This window comes from Cinclus cinclus, chromosome 7 (assembly GCF_963662255.1).
Source record: "Cinclus cinclus chromosome 7, bCinCin1.1, whole genome shotgun sequence".
NCBI lineage: Eukaryota > Metazoa > Chordata > Aves > Passeriformes > Cinclidae > Cinclus > Cinclus cinclus.
Genome location: NC_085052.1, coordinates 26,038,160 through 26,055,319, shown reverse-complemented (window position 1 = coordinate 26,055,319; position 17,160 = coordinate 26,038,160). Strand labels below are relative to the sequence as shown.

The following is a 17,160-nucleotide window of genomic DNA, read 5'->3' as shown; positions in this document are numbered from 1 at the left end:
AGCACTTGAGCAGAAAGTCTCCTTGGGGCTTGAATGATGAATGAGCTCATCATGGAGTGGTTCAGCACAAGCTTCTGGGGATGTGCTTGAAAACATGACCCTGGGTACAAGTGGAAGGGAGGGACATCCATGCAAAGTAGCACATGAGGGAGTGAGGAGGGTGGGCAATGTGACTGCTGTGGCAGCCCCTGGCTGGTCATGGATGTGTGACACTGAAATTCTGCCCCATCCCCTTGGCTGCTGCTGTGACACCTTCACGGTGTTCAGGGTAATAAGCCATTTTGCAAAGAACTTGTGCTTTTTTATTTTTTTTTTAATTGGGGCTCCAGAATGAAAGATGATGCCATCTCTGCCTCTCTTCTCGGTTGATCCTCCTGGTGAATGTGTTATTTTGGCTAGTTCAGCCTTTCTACCTGGTTCATTTAGCCCAAAGCTGACAGGGTTACAGGCAAGACTGGAAGGAATCACTTCAGCAGCAGAAGGCTTGGCTTTTCCAGGTGGGTGCAGCTCTGTGTGCAGAGACATCAGAGATCCCTGTATCTTGCTGAACCCAACTCCAACCCCTGCTGATCCTCCCACCAGTGACGCTGAAGGAAGAGAGCCAGTGTCTTCAGATGGGTTGGTCTCAACTCTCTTTGTGGCTTTGAGAACAAATGAAACCTCTCCTTTGAGTGAGAGATGGCTGGAGACAGCAGGAACACACCACTTGAGTAAAGGACTGAAATCAGGTACACCATAAAACTCATTTGTGGCACTACATAGAAAAATGACACTGTTCAGCTTCACTTACACATATGGTAAACCAGCCTGGGCGCAGGGAGCATAAAAACGAGCCAAAATACAGATTGATTCTGAAATAAGTTCTTTTTTTATCCTTTAGAACCATGGACAGGAATGTACAGCTCCACAAAAATGGAGGCCAAACATACCGAACCAAGATATTTCCTGGGATTCTGTGTGACAGTTTTTCTAAAGATATTTCCTTTCAACCACATTCAGTCTAAAAGTGGCTTCCATTTGCAGTTAAAGTAATGGTGGTACACATCGCACACTCCTTGAAACACAATCTTTGTCATAGGCACTATGATTATTTTTCTTCTCTTTTTATTTGATTTTACTGGTGAAAAAATAAACACAGGTGAAAATGAACCTTCCCCCCCCCTACTTCAGTGTGTTTAGATTATGTGATTAAGTGGATATTTTCTCCAGCTATTTAGATGAATAAACTTTAAGTTGGAGCATTCCTTTCTGTGATCTAAAAGAAAGTTTGTGTATGTAGCTTTACATATATATATACTCAGAAGTCCCAAATCCAACTCATGTGTTTATCAGTGATTTTATTGACAACAAAATCCATTGTGTTGAAATCAAATAGTTTTCTTATTTCAGTGAATGGTTCAAAACTTTTGGCTGGAAAAAAGTTTTCACAAGACTCGCCCTATGCATTGAGAACACTGACTTGATGTTCACATTAGGTGCTGTTTCAAGCATATCTACAGATCAGTTTTAAGGTAAACATAATTTTATGTGATATAGAAAAGATCTAGTGACCAATAAAGGAAAGCATGAAATCAGCTATTACTCTACAGCAGGAGTTCATCAATTTAAATGAAGCCTGATTGACTCTACTTGCTAAGTGCTGAGCAAAAAATCTGAAATACTGGATTTGTGACCATTAAGATTAGTACTGGGAACCAATCATTCCGCTTTTACTTCTGGACATCTTAATGTCCTTGTTGACTAAATAGGGAGGAATGAAAAAACATTTAACCAGTAAATCAGGCACATGATTTGCAAAGGCAACTCTTCCCTTGCAGTTATTCCAACTATCCCAGCTGGATATTCACAGTGAACAAACCACATTTCCGTCACCTCTGTTCCATTTTTAAGTGCTTTTAGTGTAGGGATTTGCTCCAGGCCTCATCAGCAGCCAGTGAACGAGGAGCACAGGGCTCTGCCTGGTCTTCTCTCAGCTAATTAGGGAAGACAGGCAATGTGCTGGTGCTCAGATCCTACCCACAAGGATGGAAAGTTGCCCATGAGCTACAGCACCTTCCTAGAGCACAGCCCTTACCACAGTGATGAGTTCTCTTTGCTCTCTGAAGCCACCTAGAGACAGCTTGGAATTAATGGAAATGCAAAGCTACTCCACTACTTACCAGAGAAATTGAAATGATAATCACAAATTTGTGGCCAGTCTGTATGAGGTTAGACAGGAGCCTTATTTAAAAGGACTGTGATTTCCAGGGTGTTTTTCCATGTTGCCCAAAACCTTGGTAGAGTTTCTCATTTTTAGCATCAGAGGCCTCCTGTGCTGTAAAACCTGTTCCCTGCCTGAAGGATCTGAGCTTTTGGGATGCTTCCTCACCACCCAGACCACTGCCTGCAAGCCTTCAGGAAGGGCTGGTTTGTCCTGCTTGCCAGAAGGTGATGTGGGACTTGGTGCAGCCCCCCTGCCTCTGGCAAGGGGGTGTCACTGCTGCCAGTGTCACAGAAACATCCATCAGGCAAATGAAACTGAGGTGCAAGTTAAGGAGAGTGGCAAATGCTGTCCCGAGCATTCTCAAAGTCTGCCCAAGATATTGCAAACCACAGACAATTTAAAACAGTTTATATATACACCACAGCCTGCAAATAAATGTGACCAAACCATACAGAGTCATTTTAGCATCACCTGTCTGTGCGAACACTAATGGAATCAGCTGAAAAGGTTTTTGGTAATAAGCCCTTATGCCCCTATTATTTCTGCACAGAAGACAGAGCACATTTCTTGTCTTAGCTTTGCTTAATGTTGTAGATGTTTTCAGGAATAAGGGCTGTTGGAAAAAAGACTAGATAAGAAAGTACATGGACAAACCCTGTTCAGAATTACCCTGCTCCTCACAGGCAGCTCAGATCCAGCTTTTAGAGCCAGTCTCCTGCTTTGGAAAAAAGCATACCGTTGCCATCTGGAGTGACAATGCAGACAAGCTGAATTTGCCTCCATGCTTCTTTATAAAACATCCAGAGAAGCAGCATGGAAATTACATATAAGAGATAGCTTTGTTAAATAGAATTGATGATGTGAATGATCAGCCTGATCATGCTAAGAACTGAATGCTTACAATTGCTGCAGAACAAGCACGGAGAGGTTTGCTTGTACTGCTCCCTGTGAGGATGGGGAGGCACTGGCACAGACTGCCCAGGGAAGCTGAGGCTGCCCCATCCCTGGAAGCTTTCAAGCTCAGGTTGGATGCGGTTGGAGTGACCTGATCTATTGTAAAGTGTCCCTGCCTATGGCAAAGAGGATGGAAATAGGTGTCTTTTAAGGTCTCTTCCAAACCAAAACATTCTATGGTACATACATGATTTTGGACTGCAAGAGCCAGCTCTGATCTGTAGAATTGGAGTCAGAACTGCAGCAGAGTGACGACAACTCTGGCAAAGACGGATCAGTGATGACAATTTTAGGACTGGGAGCAGCTTCACCTCTGCAATAATCAAGGAGAATATACAATGAAGTAAAAAAAAAAAAAATGAGGTTAGTTGGAATCAAACTGCGTTAACGATGCTCTGAAGTTACCCTGATGGACAGAGACATTTCTGCTTAAATTGCCCCAGCTCAGGTGGTGGGAACTAATGAATTAGGTCAAACCATGGGCCACAGCCTCAGAAATTGTAAATCAGCACTGCTGCTGGCACTCCATATAACCTGGCAATACCTGGGAGAATCCAGCCCATCAATTTTTAGCTCATATTATTTCATTTTGATTTAATGAGAGGAGCCTTCACAGAAGTCAGTGCTGACACCTGCCTTTTGGCACAGTCACTGGTGGAGGAGCTCAGACACCCTGTGGGTCACCTTTGGAAAGGAGTGGAGGTTAGCACTGCACAGAGAGAGACCTGGGCTTTATTTCAGGCAGCTCAACTCCTGAGCCACCGCCAATATCCTCCTTTGGGAGCCTTCACATTAACTGTGCTTGCAGTGAAACAGCTGCCACTTGTGCAACACCAGAGTCTGACCTGCAACTTTTATGTAGCCCAAATATCTTCTTTACCTTTACAAACCAAAGTTATCATTGATGCACATAGAAATACCCAGCTTTTTATGGGCAATTTAAAAGAACTAACTTGAACATGGTGTGCATAATTCAGGTTGGAAGGTCATCTAGTCCAATAGCCCTGCAACAAGCTTGGACATTTTCAACAAGATCAGGAGAGAAACATAAAACACAGATCTTAGCCATCCCCTATTATCATTACATAAATATTCATAATTTAAGTTTCCAACATCTGATTAAAAAACCAAAAAAAAAGCCAAACAGTTAAAGTAATATGTGTGTTTCAATGGTTTAAAAAAATGCGGAAGAAATTTTACTTTTTTCTTTGGAAGTCTCTGCTTCCTAAATTCAACACTTCAAAGGACTGCAGAATTTGGAAATCCCTAACTTAAAAAATAAACTAGTGCCGATGACCACAATTTCACTGAAACGAGAAATATCTGAGAAAGAAACAAAAGGCAAGTTTCTCAGATGATATGATCTGGCCTGACACAAAATCCATCCCTCCTCACCCATGGAAAAATCTGTGCCACAGCGAGGAGAAGCTCCCTATGCTATTCTCCAGGTGATCCCAGTGTGGGTTCCCTGCTGGGGTGGTGATGCTTGCACCACCGGCTGTTTGCACCACCAAGACCAGTGGAAGTCTAAGCTATTTCTAGAACACTGAAGTACAGCAGAAGGCTCCAGTCTTAATAGCAATCGGTTGATTTCTGATTGAAAAAAAAAATTATATCGAGTATTCAAGTCTCTCTTCTTTTGTTTTTGGATATTCATTTATTCTTTCCTGGAAGAGATCAGAGATAATCTAAACCAAGAGAGTTTGAGTCAGAAAGCCAAAGCGAATCCTGTACTGTGTTTCTGTCCTCCTTCTGCTGGGGTATGCAATGTTTAGGAGTGAATTTCATGTTGTGAAAAAATCATCTTAATGTAAGCAAGGGAAACTCCAAGCCTGGATTTCCTGAGAAAAGATGTATGAGTTTTAAACCAGCCTCACTCAGTCTTCATCATGTCCCCTATGCATCTTGACAACCTTCAGCTACTACTGCATCTTTCAGAGAAGGCAAGGAACTATTCTTTATTTTAGAATATCAATTATTAGTAGTATTCTTTTATATAACTGTCATTATTATTTGTATGTTTTTGTTTCCAAATATTCACACAACTGGGAGCTCTTGCTGCATATTCCTTCAAAGGAAGACATACATTTTAAAATAGTATTTGCCATATAGCTCTTAATTTTATGAACTTTGGCATTACTTACATTACATAATATAATGTGATGCATATTAGAGACCTTAACCTTTGGAGGCATTTTGGTAGTAAGAGGCAGAAAGTCACATCTGATGCTAAAGCTCAGGACGTTGCAGATGACTTCTGGTCTTTGGTACACTAAAATCAGTCTGGTCTGTCTTATCACAGTGCTAGGCAGGAGAATTCAGAGAGTGGCTGACTCAGAGACTGGATGTGTTGACAGTGGCACATATGAAGGAATGGCAGGAAGTGCCTTGCAGCATGGGCTGCAAAAATCCTTCTTCAAGGGAGAGATTTCCTGTCAGGTCAAACCAAAGCAGACAAATGTTAAGTGCATTAAATTCTTTAAGGCCTTAAATTTATTCAGGGTCCCAAATGTCAGGCTGATACTCTTGATTCTGAGGGCAAGGTAAAACTGAACATGAATAAAGAAGCTGAATTGTTAGAAATTCAGTGAATTCAGTTAGACCAAAGCACAGAAGTAGCTCTTGCAATGAAGAAATAAGGACAGGGGTACATCAGTACCCAGTCACTGCACTGATATGGTACAGACCATGGTCCCCTTTAAGGAAAGCAAAATTCTAAATTGCATGAAGGTGCCAAGAGAATGTATTAATTAAAAGCTATGGTACAAATACAGGGTTTCCATGCCACTGACATACATTATATCCTATAGTTTATTTACATACTTCGGTCATCAATAACCCTTCTCCACTACAGCTATAAAACATTACATATTGTTTATTATATATAAAAAATAGAATTATAGGTGTCTTGCTGTGCTTTTATTATTTATCTGGGAGAACTTGCACGAGAACAGCCTTGTGGGGTATTAGAAAATTGCTCCTTGTTTACAGGAGTGTTGATCAAAGAAGAAACTGCTAAATCTTTTCAAGCAAGGAAGAGTCAGTACAGGCTGTCAGTGAGGGGTGAGCACTCTGCCTCTGAAGCACTGGAAACAGTGCTTTAATAACACAGAACAAAAACATAATTAGATTTGTTCAAAGGGACAGGGCCAGCAAGAAAAAATTGGAAATTTCTGCCCCTTTTCCTTTAATCGAACATCACCACTGTGGTCATTAATAAATTCAGATAATTTACCTTTCATAGCAGGTAAACCTTCCAACAGGTAGACAATTATACTGTTTTTTTACTGTTAAGATGAAAGCACTCTTATCCCCTGCAGCAGACACTGGATGATTGTTTCCTCCTCCACTATGGCTCTTCTAGTTCTGGGCTACAGTGCAGACTTTCCACTGTCTCCAATACATTCTGTATTTCTTACAAGAGACTGCCAATTCCCATGGCACAATCCTCTGATTGCCATGGAATAAAAATGAAAAACACCCACCAAACCAAACACAGGCCTACTTTATTAGTAATTTTACTGCTGTTGTAGCTTTTTCATTTCTATATCCTGTGATAGTATACACGTGAAGTATTTGAACTTTGCTATAGAAAATACAGAAATCCTGCCTGATAACATGATTTGGAAATGCCAATTCTAAACCTGAAAACTGGGTACCAGTTGTTTTCCTGTAAGTAGACATCAAAACAAAGGAAGTACAGTCTTGCATCGCTTTATATTTTCACCAAGATAAATAACTATATTATTCAATGAATAATTTAAAAATAAAATTTAGATAAAATCTTGATCTCTTTAAGGAAATCTAACAATGAAACTTTTGGACCACAAAAGAGGAGACTATGACTATGTGTCAGACCGTACAGATAATGGGTTGATTGACCTGTTAGGCTGCTGAAATAAAATTTTAAAAAAAAAGTTAAATCACAAAAAATGAAAAATCTATACTAATTATTTGCTTTTTCCCAATCTCCTCGAAGATAAACATTTAAATTCATGGCAAGATAATAAATCAATTTAGAAGCTCATTGTTTTCCCAAAGGGTACAGAGTTTACAGGGAGATTTCATTTTATTGAAAGGCTATTGATATTAATACCACTTTCAAACCCAGTTTTTATTCCAGGTCTGCTCCTTCAAGCTTTAAATTTATTTACTGCAGGTAAGACTCTTTCACAGTTCTTCTTTGGTATTAATTTTCAGAATTTCTTAAAAGAGTAAGAAATGTTCAAGTAATGTTCAAATGGAGACTACAGGGAGATAAACTGGGAAAAGGAATGCAGATTTTACATGAGAAGGAGATGTGAATTAACTGCTAACAGATCAATTTGGGAGCATATCGAGCTCATGCTTCGTCATAAGCACATGTCATCAACTCATTGGTTTTTTTTGAAATTGAAACTGGAAGGAAACTGTTGAGTGGCTTTGGGATCAGCCACGTGGTGGCAAGTTCACTGCTGCTGGAGCCTGGCCAGGGACACCAGCCCTGGACCAGATGGACCTGACAACCCAACCACTGAGCCAAGGAGCCTGGCACCGTGCTCTGCCGGGAGTGCTCACCCTCTGCTGGGATGCTCAAAGGCAAAATAAATCTGTGCAGCACTGCTCACATCACGTGGGAACCTAGGAAGCTTTGTGACACTACGCTGGACATCAAGGAGCACGGATTTGGGATGTGATCCTCTATTAATGTACGCTGTCATTGCTGCACTGACTGCACCAGCTGAGAGCATGGCTGGCTACCAAAGGCATTCTGAAGAGCTCTTGTTCCACAGGACTGTTTGTTGATCTAACATGTGCCTGAAAAAAAATTACAACATCCCAGCTTTGGGCCTTGGGGTACTGAACAGGTTTTCAATGGTATACACTAGAAATGTGCCCATACTTACCTACATTTCCTATTTCAAATGCTGAGATTTTATAACTGGTTTTATTTCTTTTTTAGGGTTATTTGGGATTGTGTTTGAAGAAATTCTAAACAGAAATAATTTTTTAAAAAAGATCAGGATATATAACTCTCTCAATTCTCCATGGTATTGTGCTGGAGCCACAGGCTTTCTCTCTGCTCAGTTCAGAGAAAGTTCTATTTAATCATCTGCTGTCTCAGTTTGCTTAAATCCAATACTACATGTGTAAATTTTCACACCAGACTACACCTGGAACTTCATAGGTCAGATAAAATTTTTAATTATGATCCACGTAAACAATTGAGTTCAGAGCCTCTTCTAGGGGGATTACAGACTGTCTCCAAGGCTGGGAACAGATGTACTTTTAGGAATGAATTGCATTTCTCAGTGAATTGCATCCCTTCCAATCCATGAGTGCAGTGGGACCAGAAGTAAAGCAAATTTTGGCCTACCATATCAGCTGTTTCAGAACGACTTCCATATGGATGCTTTACACAATTAATTGTCAGACCTCAGAGAAAATGTTGCCCCATTCACTGTAAAACAGGAAGGTCCACAGAGGAAAACAGCTGCATTAGAAAATCACACAAACAACATTAAGGCTATCTAGGTGGATGTTTTCAACCCTTTTTGTTTTCCTCTGCAAACAATGACAGTTTCAATAAGATCTGAAGCGATGCTCTGAACAAATAATACACTAGTCTGTCATTGGTTAATATTAACGTCTCTCTATTCAAACATGCTGAGAACTGAATAGAACAGTTAACATATAACAGTCACACATCCTTTGCTGAGTACAAGATCGTATCTCTAACATGAACCAAAGATATCCTCACCATTTCAGATCTTCAGCTATCATTCAACAGAACATTTCATTTTCTTAAATACATTGCTTGTCTCCTCTTTCTGGGTCTTCTGGGGGTGCTGCATGAACACATTCTCTCCCTAAAGGCATTTCTTTATGATATGGTTCTTTCTTCAACTGAAATCTTGCTGTGTGTTCCCATTATGTTGCCAGAGGTGAATTTGCAGAGCTTGGGGCAGGGAAGATCTTGTATCTGAATTGAAAAGATTTAATTTTTAAGCATCAGTGTGGGCAGGACTCTGCACTGTATTACAGAGAGACAATCTCGATGAAATGAATGGTGAACAATTCATTAATTGTGATCACCATTTGAAAATTATTGAACCAGAGCTTTATACAGTACCCAGTTTTCAAATACTATGAAAATTCAGCTACATTCACAGGGCTTTGGGGCAGAGAGAAGCTCCCTATGCTCATGTCCTGAAATGGGGGGGGGATGAAAATGGTTCTGACAAAAAAGCCAAATGAATGCAAGGGTGCAAAGCTGAGCCCCACCTAATGCACCCTGCCTTTCAGAGGGTTTATCTGGTGTGGGCTCGGGGCCATGCCCACCACAGGCAGCTCTGCTCATGCACAGTGAGATGGTGCCCAGCCACCACATATGGCAGGAAAATGTCAGGGTGAGCCCAGACCTTACAGGGATCCCACCTCACTGCTACAACAAAACCTCTGTGTCTGTGCAGAAGGGAGCCTGAACAGCTCATGCTCCATCCTGGGGCATAAAACAATAGTTTGCCCTCAAATACATTTCTGTTGAAAACACACAGCCAAGATTGCAGCCACAGAAAATTCTGTAAACAGGACAATTTAATCAACTTTATCTTTAAAAGAACCCCCAAAACCATAAAAGCAATCCAAAATAAGACTTGCTGAATGAAGACTGTCAATAATAATTTTTTTTACTGCCTTAACAAAAAAAAAAGAAAAATTACATACACCTTCAGCATTTCTTTTCCAAATTTACTTGACAGAGGTTAAGATATTGCTTTATTCTAACTCAACATACAACAGCACTGTGTGATTGATTGTGCTATTTTGGGAAGTCTTGAGACTTGTGAACTAGAAAGTCTGGGGCACATTAATAAATATAACAATTATTTTGCTTCAAAGGAATATTTTAAAACATTCTGTATATACTCCATTAAAAAAAAAATAATCTCCTGGCACTAACCAGGGAAGGATATTTTGCATTTATTTACGATAGCTGATTTTTTCCCCCTGAGAATAAGCAGATATTTTAACTCTAATAAACCCAGTAAGGCGCGTCACTGGACCCAATTCATTGCAAAATTGGCAAATTTTGTTTCAATTTACAGGGGGAAGAGGGACTCAAAATGCAAAAAGGGCTTATGATTAGGATACAGCAACCAGGAAATGACACATCCTCTCTGAGGCCTTGATCCCCTGCAGGGAGTGACTTGGTGGAAACCATCTGCTCTTAGAAAGCTCCAGTACAGTCAGATCTCTGCACGCCTGTGGGTCTGCCCATACTGAACCATCTGCAGGGTTGAAGCTTTAAAGTTCACAAGCCTAAGCCACAATTAATTAAAGTGAGTGGAGAACTGAATGCAGGAACAAATTAGGCAGCGTTGACACTTATTGGCTGGATTTTGATCGTACTGGATCTCCCTGACTCTTTTCTGAACAAGCCATAAGAAAATAAAAAAAAAGTTTAAAAAAAATACACACACACTGAAAGGTGCTCCTTGAGAGCTTACAAATGCCTTCAAGGTGTAAAAGTTTAGAAATGTTGAGGGGTGCTAACGAACAACAGAGTTTATGTTTCCACTTAAAAAAAACCCAAACCAGAAACCAAAACCACACCTGTTGCAATACACACTTCTACATATTCTCTTGATCTTCCTCACTCTCCACCAAGGCAGCTCTGACAGGCAAAGCTCAGAAGATGGAGCATCTGTGGGCTCATGACCACTGAATCTCCATAGACCCCAATCCTGCTCCCACTCCTGGCCAATCCCAAAGCTCATAAATGATTCCATTGACTTTCTTGGGGTGACTGACACATGGAATTAAGGTTGAGAGTTGAGCATCTGCTCAATTCAGGGACATTGTCATCATTCCACAGCAGGTACCAGAACTCAGAAGTAGGTGTCTGTGCGCCTGTTTTGGTGGTGTGAATCTGGAATCAAGAGCAGAGGGGGAGAGGGGACTGGATCTGCAGTGGGCTCACAGGACGTGCTTCCCGGGGTCTGAATCCCTGCCCAGCAGCTCAGTGCAGTGCTGCCCTGAAACCAGAAATGCATCTAAGAACGGCTACTCGGCCTTTACTGAGAAAGAGATGCATAGCCTAGGCCTTCGTACAGCCCAACAGGAGCACGGTAAAACCCTCCGGAACTGGAACTGCGTAATCCTGCCTAGAAAGCATCTAAAAGCACGCTTCATCCCTCCTGGAACTTTTTCCCTTAAAAAAATATTTTGTTAAAAAACACTATGATATGAGGGCGATTGACTATTTGGTTTCTTCTAAGTAGATGCTCTTAAATTAATGCATATAAATAATTTGTATTTAACTTCCTCCCTTCCTGTTTAGCAAAGCGTCGAATGCACAGAGCTCTCGCTCCCCCTCCCGCAGCCCCCACACGGAGTCACTTGGTCAATACCGAGTCTCTTTGCGTGTCACTTTTTAAGACAAACTGTGCCTCCCGCTCTGCCTTGCCCGTGGGGCTCGTGGGCAGGAAGGCCGTGCTCTCGCTCGCGCCGCTCTCCGCCTCCGAGTCCTCCGACCGCCGCGCCTCCGCCAGCATCCGGATCTGCTCCTGCACAGTTTCCAGCAGTATTTTCACTTCCTGCTGTTCTGCTATTAGACAATTACTGACTGGGGAACTCACATTGACAAGTTCAGCAGAATAGGAGTTTTTGCACCATTTGATGCCTGTTACTTCAGGAACGTTTTGCATTTGCATGCAGGCTTCGTCCAAGCCCACAGACGGGATGATGGGAACGGAGTTGGCCCTTGAAGAGGAATAGCCGACCAAGTCCTTCTGATCCTTGTTATTAAAATAGGGGGTCGTCTCTCTTGAAGGCAGTTGCATATTTATTGAAGTATTCTGAGGAGTTTTTAAACCACTGGATGAATACCTGGAAAGAGTAAAAAAGAGTTCTCGTTGTACATCAGGTGGTCAGCAGCAGCGACACTGTGTGAGATTCAGGGAACTGTGCTGGAGAGATACACACCACTTTCTCCTGAAACAGAGGTGCACTTGGTCGTGGTGGGGCCCTGGGGAAAACAACGGACTCTGGAGACTGGCTTTGATTCTCAAATCTGCCAGTGGCAAAGCACTGCTTTTCTCTCAGTCTCATTTCGCCCACCACCAGTAAATGAGAATAATGGAAATTTCTTTTTAAAACATTTCAGAAGTTATAGTGTATTGCTAATTTTATTTGAACAAAAATTTGGAATTCTATTCCTACATTTCTGATCGGGGAAATGGATTGATACTTTCTTCGGTGTCAGAACTCTCAATGTCAAATGGTTGCTTTAGGAAAACACTTTTAAAAAGTGCAGATAAAAAAAAACATTAAACACTCAGGGCCGTGTAGTCCCTATTTCCATAGGCACGATTGTACTCTCCTTCAAACAAGCAGAGTACCTAAGTACAGTGTACCTCTGAAAAAAATTGTTTTCCAGTAGCCCATATTCATAATGTTGGCCTGATTTATTTCATTAGATTTCATCTGGAAACAGAGCTAATATATAGGACTTGAGCAAATGTCTGTGTTCTCTTGATACTATAACATATTTTTTTTAAAAATCCTTTATCCTTCACTAGCACGTACTATAACATGATTTTATTGATTGTGAGACAACCTGTGTATTTTTATCAACATTTCAATTTTGTTTCAGAGTCAAACTCTGTTTTATTTACAAGAAATACTTAAAAAAAACAGAAATGGGAAGTGTAATAAATATAAAATAAACAATGACAAAAAATAAAAAAGAAAAACCCAAAGATGTTTCCCATCTGAAATCAGTACTTCTAGAAATATAGTGCTCTAGGAGTTACTGTATTACCAGTCACGATTGCTAAGGATCACAGACATCACCTCAGTACCAGAACATGATTTATGTAAAATCAGCTTATCACTATTTAATAAGGCAAGTTAATGGTGAATCTAATATGTTTTATCCATGGGTGAGGAGAGCAACATTTAGATCTGGTGTGGAAGCAGGCACTCTGACTTGAAGGGTATTATTCCAAAAGCTCCTTAAGCCTGCTGGACCTCACTAGGAATATCCTTCTACTCATATGTACCTCCTGCTTTTTGCTATGAGCAGAGTAAGAGTTAAGGAAGAGAAATGAATCGCATGAAAGTGCCCTAGTCCAGGATTGGCACAAACAGCAATTAACTGGAAAGGCTTCTCTGGCCCCATGCTCCTGGCGAGGTGTCAGACACGTAGGAGCAGGAGACAACTTGAGGGCTCATTTCCAGCAGAGTGCCACTGACCTGTAATTAACTGGTGTGTGGTGGCACTGAGTGTGTACCACTGCTGCACACATCCCCCTGCCACGTGGAGCTCTGCACAGCCCGTACCAGAACTCGCCTGGCATCCCCAGGAGGAGCATCTGGGAGCTCTGAGATAAGGAGGAATTGCTGGGAACCTTTCTGCCAGGTGAGGGAAAGAGACACTGCTTTGGGAAGTGGCACGCAGAGGAATTATAGAGCAAGCAGCTTTTTGGGATGCGTGCTCCAAGTTCCTGTCTGTGTCCTACAGCTGCAGCTGTTTCACATCTGAGACTCAGCCTTGGTTAATAACATTGGCACTATGCTTAGACACACCTGTAGCCATTCATGGAGGGGCTTTTTACAACAGCTCTCAAGACTCGGGATGAATGAGATACTGATCAGGACTATTATTCCTGAAGGAGGACAATTAAAAAAAAAAAAAAGAAAACAAAACAGTGCAGACCTTTGGGTTGTGCCCATTCTTGTTTCCTTTGCTTATATATAATTGTTCAAACGACTATAGCTGGAGAGATCGCATCAGTTGCATTAGTCCCTTTTTTGGTAATTCAGGCCCTAAATATATTCTGGGCTGCACCCTGAAAACAAAGGGAGTGAATGTTTTTAATGAATTTCACATGCAATGTAGGTATTATATGAATGATATATAAGCAAAAACAAGAAAAGACTGAATTAAAATGGGTTTGGTGAGAAAACAGTAACATTTGCCAGTTCTACAACAGAGATTCAATTATTCTTGGTATTTTGAAAACTAACTGGCAGCAGCAGTGACATGTAATGCAATGCCTGGGGTATTTCCAGAATATTTTTTGAAATACAGATAGACATACCAATTTTATGCCAGAATTATATGTTTCTGCCCTGTGCTCACCGGGTTTTCAAAGGAGAACTGAGGTTGAATTAAAGTGCATACACTGTGTGCAACAGGTGAGGTATTAAACTAGAAGGGATATTACATCTAAACCATGTGAGACTTGGCTTTTAGTTAATTACAAACTGATCCATGCTTTTGTGTGTGACACCAGACTGTGCCTGTTTTCAATAGACTGAGACTTAGAACTGTAATTGCAGAACCTTAATTACATTTTCCTGTAATTAACTTTCCCAGAACCACAGTTTCTCCAAAGAAATGTATCTGGGTTTTTATCTGAAAAATTATTTTGTCTGAATAAATTAATTCATGTGCATGTGTTTCAAAGTGCAGCTCTCTCTCCACCCTCTTCCTAAAACCAAGTAGCAAACGTTTATAAATATTCAACAGTAATTATGTTATACAGTGTGTAAGAGTCTAAATTAAAGAATGAAACTGAAAGAAACACAATAATTTTACTGCCCCCTTAAAGAATAGATATCAAAGAGAGAGAGAAGGGACTGAAACTTTAAATATTAAATAGGTTTTACTTAGCATAGTCCAAGCAGCTTTGCTGTCAGCCCTGTGGCTAAAGCCTGCCAAGGTCCATTAGGGTGGATGGGAATCACTGCAGTGGCTCTGCCAGGCTTTGGGCCAGCCTTGTGAGCACTTACACTGATATACACACACCCCCATCTTCTACCTGTGCACCTGACTGCACTTCAGCCAGGCTGCTGGTGGAGGAAGTTCAGAATGCTCACAGAATTAGGGACACAAACCACTTTGATTTGTGCATCCTGATAGGGAAAGATGGAGGTGAAAAAGGAGAAGAAAGGAAGCAGTGTAACTTCTGCAGGGGACAAGGGAACCTTTTGTTTGGGCTGGAAATCCGATAAGAACACCAACACTGTGAAACCAGCAGATATTTGGAGGGTAAACATCCTTAGTGAACAAAATATGGATGAAGTGCTTAAGTGGAGGGAGGCCAGAAGGGGTCACAGTATGGTCCCACTATCCAATTTTGCAAATTTTAAATACAGGCCGGTACAAGCTGATACTTGTAAGGTCACACACTGATTTCCTAGGCAAGAGTGAACAGAATTACCCCCAGCTTTGCTGTTTTGTAGGTCACTCCTCAGCCTGGGAGGAGGCTAGGGCACCTCCCAGAGCCTGCCTTATACCAGGCTGCTGATGGAGAGGGAAGGCTGCCAGCCTGCTCTTTCCTGCCAGGCTGGCAACTTCAGCAGGAAATTTTCACCAGGAATTATATGCACATATCACATAAGTGAAAAATTTACTGCAAGAGGCAATCAACAATTTGGTTTTTCCTCAGTAGAAGCAAATAGTAACAATGACACAAGTATGAGTCAAACATATTTAAAAGAAGTCACCAGACACCCAACCCCACCAATTTCACCTGTAAGTCAGAGTGAGACTTCACAGGTGAAATTGGGTGGGGTTTTTATTCCATTCCAGCTACCATTCCCGTTTTTATGTAAAATATGCTTTCAATATTCTGGAAAGTCTTTGGAAATCTATAGGGATAAGTAAATATTATGCAAAGTATCTCAGCAATTGCAAACGACTTCAAAGGCAGCTATAGGTTCTCAGGAACACTTCTGAAACCCAGACCTTATTTACAGCTGGAGCTCACAGCCAACGTTCTAATAAACGGAATTTAAAAAGGAAAGAAAAAATAGTGCATTTTTTGTGCATTTTTGAAGACAAACCTGCACGACGCTATCTAGAGAAAACCAACCTCGCAATGTACATTTATTTTAAAAGGCACTATTTTAAAAGCCACTCACCCATGACAAGGTATCGTGTCCTGGTCTGTGATCCTCGACTCTTGGAGCTGTTGATATGCTGGTCCTGTAATTCCATTGAACCTACCCCGAGGCAAGGGAGGAGTCCTCCGAAAGGCATTTCTATGGAGCATCCCACTTTTTTGTCCTGGGCTGCAGCATGAAGAGAGACTTCTAGGAACACCAAGAGTACAGTAAAAATTATCACACCAAAAGCATAACATTCTGCAAAGCTCAAGTTCAGGATTAATAATTCATGAATTAAAAACTTATTGATTATAAATGTATGTATAAATATGCACGGATTATAAATTTGTTTCTTATAAACTTAGCAGTGGCAGTCTATAATGTCAGTAGAAATTCTCTATGGAAAGATAATAGTACAATCCACCATTAGCTACTGTTTATGCCATTATTTAATACATCACCTATTTTCTAGGAATCAAAATAATTGCCCACTATATGAAATGCTTTCTTGCACTTGATGAAGGATGCTTCTTTTTTCCATGCTGCATATCATAATCCTGCTACAGAGAGTTGAGTCCTCAGACAGCATAAACAAACAATACAGCTCTGTCATACAGCTGAATTCAAAATTAGATCCTAAATTGAAAGCCCAATATATTACCCATCAGCCTGTGAGGTGCTGCTTCCTGTTACAAAACCATTAAATTGAGAAAAAGTGTAGAATATAAGCAAAGCTTATGAACTGCAGATTGAAGAAGCCATCTAAGACGAGCTTTCTTCACCTTGAACAGGATTTCCATATTCTTTTATTCCTGCTTTATATAAAGATTACTTTGTTGTTTATATACATTGATAAACACTGTGCTTTTTCTTTATATGATACAATAGAAACTTAATAAAAACAAGTCATAGTTTTCTACTTATTTTAGCAAATTGGTTTTGTAAATGTTTGTCTGGTGTTTTGGAAGGAGAATGGATTTTTTTTTTTTCCATTTCATACAGGAATGAAAAAGTATCTAGCATCCACAGTTTTGGTATATGAAACATAATGCGAATGCAGAAATATGGGAGCACAGAACTAAGGCAAGGCATAACCCATTTTTACTGCTAACGGGTCTCAGTACTGC

At 40.8% G+C, this 17,160-nt stretch overlaps 1 protein-coding gene across 3 annotated transcripts in view; it reads right to left on the bottom strand.

The window, feature by feature from the left end:
- Positions 1–11,532: 11,532 nt before the first annotated feature.
- NRG3 (neuregulin 3) overlaps positions 11,533–17,160 on the bottom strand; it is a 342,153-nt gene continuing 336,525 nt past the window's right edge. For all 3 annotated transcript variants that reach the window (XM_062496409.1, XM_062496410.1, XM_062496411.1), the window contains 2 exons: positions 16,070–16,240; positions 11,533–12,025 (listed from right to left, as the gene is read on the bottom strand). In XM_062496409.1, the coding sequence (XP_062352393.1) occupies positions 11,533–12,025; positions 16,070–16,240 (664 nt within the window). The remainder of the gene's footprint in view (positions 12,026–16,069; positions 16,241–17,160) is intronic.